The 6129-nt window shown below is 46.6% G+C and overlaps 1 protein-coding gene and 1 non-coding gene across 4 annotated transcripts in view; both read right to left on the bottom strand.

Moving 5' to 3' along the window:
• Positions 1–410, bottom strand: part of CRCP (CGRP receptor component) — a 37910-nt gene extending 37500 nt beyond the window's left edge. For all 3 annotated transcript variants that reach the window (XM_065418235.1, XM_065418234.1, XM_065418232.1), the window contains exon 1: positions 353–410. Coding sequence is in view for 1 of the 3 variants with exons in the window: in XM_065418232.1 (XP_065274304.1) it covers positions 353–360 (8 nt within the window). In the remaining 2 variants the exon portion in view is untranslated. The remainder of the gene's footprint in view (positions 1–352) is intronic.
• Positions 411–628: 218 nt separating this feature from the next.
• Positions 629–699, bottom strand: TRNAG-GCC (transfer RNA glycine (anticodon GCC)). Its single transcript has one exon. It is a non-coding gene; the product is annotated as a tRNA-Gly (tRNA).
• Between the last annotated feature and the right edge of the window lie 5430 nt (positions 700–6129).

The raw sequence follows: 6129 nt of genomic DNA on the forward strand, positions 1-6129 counted from the left end.
ACCCCCCCCCATTTGGGGCTCTCCTCCCCCAGTTCCCCCTCCAGCCAGACGCCCCCCCAAGCAGGGGCTCCCCTCCCCCAGCTCCCCCGCAGGCAGACCCCCCCAAGAGTGGATCCCCTCCCCCAACTCCCCCTCCAGCCAGACCCCCCCCAAGAGGGGCTCCCTCAGTTCCCCCTCCAGCCAGACACCCCCTCTCCCCAGGAGAGGCTCCCCCAGCTCCCCCTCCAGCCAGACCCCTCAGGAGAGGGTCCCCTTTCGGTGGGTGCTCGGCCGGCGGGGGGAGGGAGGGGGCCCCTCAGCCGCGCCCACGCGGTGCCCGGAAGCGGCCTACACGCGCGCCGAGGCTCCTTACACTTCCATCTCGTCCACCCGCTGCCTCCTGCCCGCCGGCGGAGCCGCACGCCGAGGCCGCCCCCGCCCCTAGAGCTCTAGTCCCCGCGGAGCCGCGCACTGGGGCCTCCTGGCGGAGCTCGGCGCTGGGGCCGCCTGACTCAGAGCGCGCAGCACTGGGCCCCTTCTACTGTTGTGGTCCTCGGCGGGGGCCCATCCCCATCGCCTGAGAGACCCGCAGAGGCAAAAGTATTGAATCCAAGTTATTCTGGGGGAAGCAGGGGCAAAAAGCGATACTTGCATTGGCCGGGAATCGAACCCGGGCCTCCCGCGTGGCAGGCGAGAATTCTACCACTGAACCACCAATGCAGGTGATAACAAAAACACTCACTACCCTCTACTTAATTTAAAAGAGATTGACTGATTCTCTGGTTTTTATTTTCCATATATACTGACCAAAATGTGTCCAATATATAGAAGCCTTTCACAAATGCCCTGAAAATTCACTTACCTATCTTCAAAATATACTTGTCCCCCCTTTATCCTGACAATACTTTTTTGGGGAGGAGGTGAGAGGGAAGAATATTCCACTTGCCTATTAAAAAATTAACTAGTCACTGTGGATAGAAAACTCAGTACATATAGAAGCCTTTCAAAAATGTCCTGGAATTTCATTAGCTCTGGTTCCAAAACTCTTGGCTACCCTTTACCAGGATAATAATGGTGGGGAAAAACATATCTCACTTGTCCATCAAATCAAAAAAATATTGACTATGTGCAAGCAGAATTTTGCTAGTTCTGCAACAGATATATAAAACCTCTTCCCATTCCCACCCACCCACTTCTATGTGTATTTCATCATCCAGGTCATGAGCACTCTCAATCCCCTTTTCTCCCCTCCCTCCTCTTGCACCCCTTTGTATATATATTGTATTATATTTTGTATGGTCTTTTAATCCCAGAGAAAACTAGAGCCACTCTGCTGAGTAGATACAGTTGAAAATCCCATTGGCTAGGGCAGGCAAAATTCTGCCTGGGCCACTGGCTGCGAGGCAGGAGTAGATGAATACAAGAAACAGTTTCTTCTGTTATTGATCTGCCATTCAAGAATCTATGTATAAACAGTACAGCAATGATTCCTCCAACAACAGGCACAAAGTGCTTGTTTCTGGGGCTGCACAGGGAATTCACAGTCTTGCACGGACTCAAACTCATAAGGATAAGATTTAGCCATGGGCATTTTTAGTAAAAGTCATGGACAGGTCAGGGGCAATAAACAAAAATTCACGGCCATGTGACCTGTCCATGACTTCTCCTATATAGCCCTGACTAAATCTTTGGTGTTTTGGGGGGTTCCGGGTGTGCAGCTGCTGCTCTGGAGGGGGGGGTCTCTGCTGGTGTGCCTGTTGGGGGGGCCTCTGGGGTGCCCACTGGTGTGCCTGCTGGAGGGAGGGCTGGCACAGCAGGGGATGGCCCTGCCGGCCTGGGACCATGGCAGCCGCCACTGCTGGCGGGGGGCTGCTTGGGACCGCCGCTGCTGCTGGTGGGGGGCAGCCCTGCCAGGTTAGGACTGATGCACTGCTGCTGGCGGAGGGTGGCCCAGGACCGCCGCTGTTGTGGGGGCAGTGCGGCTGACCCAGGGGCCACCTGAGGGCCACCTCTGCTCCAGCGGCCCTGGGGTCAGTCGTACTTGCCAGCTGCAGAAGACACAGAGGTCCCAGGAAGTCACGGAATCCGTGACAGACTCGCAGCCTTACTCATAAGCCACTGTGAGTAAATTTAGCACCCAACTTGTTCTCCAGCATCAGGACCTGAAAGGAGGCAACTCCACGTGCCCTCCTGGCTTAGGGCCTTGCTCTTAGGTGGGATGCTGCACACTATCAGGCCACCTCTGCCAACCCTTAATGATCTAGACAGGCGACCCAACATGCAGTGTCGTGTCTTAAGAACAGTCAGCCTTTTATCAGTGCAAAGGACTGAAATATGAATGGATCTCAGGAGCCTGGATCAATAGACTAGATATCAAGTTAGCATTGCTATTCTTTTTCAGTGTGGCATGCAGGGTAGTTGTAGCCGAGCTGGTCCCGGGATATAGAGACAACTCACCCACTTTGTCATTCTTTTTCAGGCCCGGATTCCGTAATCCTGGAGTAATAATACCAAACAGGCAGAGAGATGCCCTGTAACTTTTCTGTTGGTTGGAGCAAGTCTCCGGATTGCTGCCTGCGATCCTACGTGTGCATCTGCTCCCAGTTTGATGAAGGGGAAGAAGAAAGTTATGTTTCTTTTGGGAATACAGTGCTTCCAGATTGTATTCATTTTTCAAAGTTTTTTCAACTGATCTGTTCACCCCTGCCTCCACCTTCCCTATAATACCATTAGATTTGGGATTCAACATCCTCAGCATATTCATTTTTCCTCATGGCATCTCTTTTTTATCTCTCTCTGGAATTCCATTTTATTCCTAATCATCTGCATTTTCAGTTTCCTTCCAAGGCTTTGCTGATGGACGCTTTAGGGACTACACCCTATCCCAGCTTCTTTTTGTTTTAGTTGCTGAGTCTAGGAGCTCATGCATTACCAAAATTGCCACTATGGGTCTTGCAAACAACTTTTCAGGAGAGGCGACAAAAGCAGTAATTAGCTCAGTGTTTCTAAATGCTACACTTTAGATTGGACTAGGGGTATGAGATACACAGAATAGAACATCCATAGAGAACACAGATGTGGGGTTTTCGAAATGTGCTCAGCGTGTCAACATTCTAAGCATAGGATTTTGATTGTTACTGCTAAGCCTCGGTGAGAGAGGGGCCTTGGTATTAACTATTGAAAGCAGGGGGCCTTGTAACTGCTATTGAAAGCAGATCTGCAGTGTTTGTAGTCTTTGTTATGAAAGATGTTTAGCGTAGTCAGCATTTTGCTGATCACCCTATAGTGTCTTTTTGGCATTCAAAATTAATTAAACCATTTTTTTTTAAACAAAAATGTCAACTCTGCTCCACACCACTCCAGCTGACAGTGCATTTGACTAGCGGTTTCAGTCCATATCACGGATGTACCTTTAGTTTTTCTTAAAGCAAAGTCACTGTTAAAAAAGAACCTTTTGAAGAAACTGAAAGGTAGCACTTTTTTTCACCTCTGCTCTGCATCGTGAATCAACAAGCTTCTACAATTAGGCCTATTATTATTGTAGCATATTTCTGGAAACCACTCAGAACACTGAAGGGAGTTGAACACCACCAGAAAAACACTCCTCAACGAAAAAACTATAGTTCAGAAATAGTAAGTTCGTGACCTTAATTTACAAAAGCAAGCGCAGTTAAGGCTCAAATGTCTAGTACCTAGGGGCAATGAAATGCAGTGAAATAAAATTAAACATGTCCATGCTCAGCTGCTGCACGTGCAAAATGCACTTTCAGGGCTGCCCGAGTACATCAGTTTGGAAGAGCGTGTAGCAGGAAACATCAGTAAAGGGGTGATGCTCCACTCTCTGTCCCCAGCGGGGGACGCAGTGCTATGCTCTGGCATTGCCATTCCATCAGGGCCAAAGAAGTACCTTGCATCTAATTAAATTAATTAAGTACCTTGTATTTTTTTTTTTTTAATGCTTCTGTGTCACTTGAGCAAGTACAGGTCTGTCTCATCTTACTTACGCTGGGGTTACGTTCCGCAGTCAGCGCCTAAAGCGAAAATCGCGTATAGTCAAAGTTACATTGAGTGTAATGGCGGGCGGAATCGCCCGCACTACAGAAACAGTATTTAAATTGTTATTTTTCTCTTTTTTGTTGTTGTTGTTTTGTTTTTGCCGACCGCATAAAGCTGAAATCGCACATGTTAAATGTGCCTAAGATGCGACAGACCTGTAAAAGATTGAAAGAATAAAACAGAAAGCGAAAGAAAATAAAAAAGAGAATGAAAAAAATATCTGAGATCTGAGTGTCTGATCAGGCCTGTTTTGCCTGTTTTGTCCTATTTCACCACTGCCCCCTGCAGTGCTTTACTTCCTCGCTCAAAAGCACTCCACAGAAGTCCTTGCTCATTGCCTGTCCCAATCCCTGAGACTTCTGTTTTGACCTCCAGTTTCATTTCTGTTTTCTGCAGTTTCCTTGTTGCTCATCACTGTGCAAAGGACTGATTTTGAGCTGCCTTATCCAGAAAAAGTAGGACAGAGGATTAATCACCGCCTAGAGACAGGCAAGTATATGAATATAATAAACCAGAAAAAACATCACTGCTACAGGCACCTGGACACCAGTGATGGATACCATGTAAATGCTTTTGAAGATGAGATAAATAAGAAAGATATTGTTTGATAACACCCACCAAAGGCACTTTACTTGCAAAAGTAAATCACCTGGGTTTTGTGCTGAGGCATGTAAGAGAAAAAAGAACATAAAATAAATTCCGTTAGAATGCAGACAGGGATAATACTCAAGTGATTTACAATTTGGCCTCAGTCCTGACCCAACTGAAGTCAATGGAGTTTTGGTATTGACTTAAGTGGGAGCAGGTCCAGTCACTTGATAACTCATGGAAAATATCTAGTAATAAGTCAATGGATAACCAGTACCTGGTTGCCATATATGGGGCGTGATCACCAGTCCACCTTTCACATTGGGAAAGTCCATTCCCACATCATCTTCCTCCAGGGAGACACTATCCTTGCAAGGGTTGTATAGATTCTACATAGCCAGTGTTGGGGCAGTGCAACACGCCTTCTTTACATGCCTCATCTTGTCATAAGGAAACTGTGCACTGGTTGTTTGGCCAACACAACAGCAGCCCCCCACCCCAGGCCCAACATAAGGAAAACACCTCCCCAAAGTGAGAGCAGGAGGAGAGGAGAGGGTGAAAGGAGAGAATTGGAAAAGAGGAGTAAATAGTGGGATTGAAACAAGAGGGGATGAATGGAAGGAGAGGCCAGACAACAGGAAAGGACCAATAAAGGAAAGAGAGATCCCAAATGTGCACAGAGGAAATGGCAAGAAGAAGAGCAAAATAACAAGGAAATAGATGAGAAAAAAATAATCTAAATAATCTGCTGGGGATCTGATGGCTAATTCCCTAAGGATTAATTTGCACCATTTCTAGAGTCTCTCCAATGTCTTGACACTGCAGATTGAGAATATTGCATTGTAATGTAACTAACAAATAATGCAAATAATAAAAAAGTCTCAAGTAAAAGATTAAAAGAATGAAACAGAAAGCAAAAGAAACAGAATGGAAAAAAAAAAAAAGAGAGAACACCTTTCACTGTCTGGAGAGGGAAGGAGGAGAAAGCACCCCCCTTGGCTGCTGCATTATTTAATATTTAAAGCCAAGCAATAGATTATTTTTGGGGGGGAGGGTGATTTCCTTGGCTTCCCCCTGCTCTGAAATGAGTGACTGAAGTCCTCAACTTCAGTTTTGAAAATGCACACCGCTAAGCAACATGTAAAAGTTGGCATCCAGGATGCCACTGCATATTTATATTCCATGCCAGAAGCAGCACTGGTATTTCAACTTGCACAGTTTAGCATCCAAGTACCATTCCGTTGTGCCTCAGCCTGCCTAAAAAAAGTCAAAAGGCTAAAAAGAGCCACTCATCAAGAATAATTCCAGGTAATCAGCAAGACTTGGAACCTTATAAACTATTCCTGCAATATCCACAGCAAATGGGATTAATGGAATTGTAGACGCAGAGATGGAAAAGACCTATTAAATTCCATATCAATCCCGCCATCCTTGTCAGACCAATAGACAGAGCAGACTGTTCCGGATTGATCCCTACCCACAACAGGTATAGAATTGAATGCAGTT

Source organism: Emys orbicularis, chromosome 17, assembly GCF_028017835.1.
Source record: "Emys orbicularis isolate rEmyOrb1 chromosome 17, rEmyOrb1.hap1, whole genome shotgun sequence".
Lineage (NCBI taxonomy): Eukaryota > Metazoa > Chordata > Testudines > Emydidae > Emys > Emys orbicularis.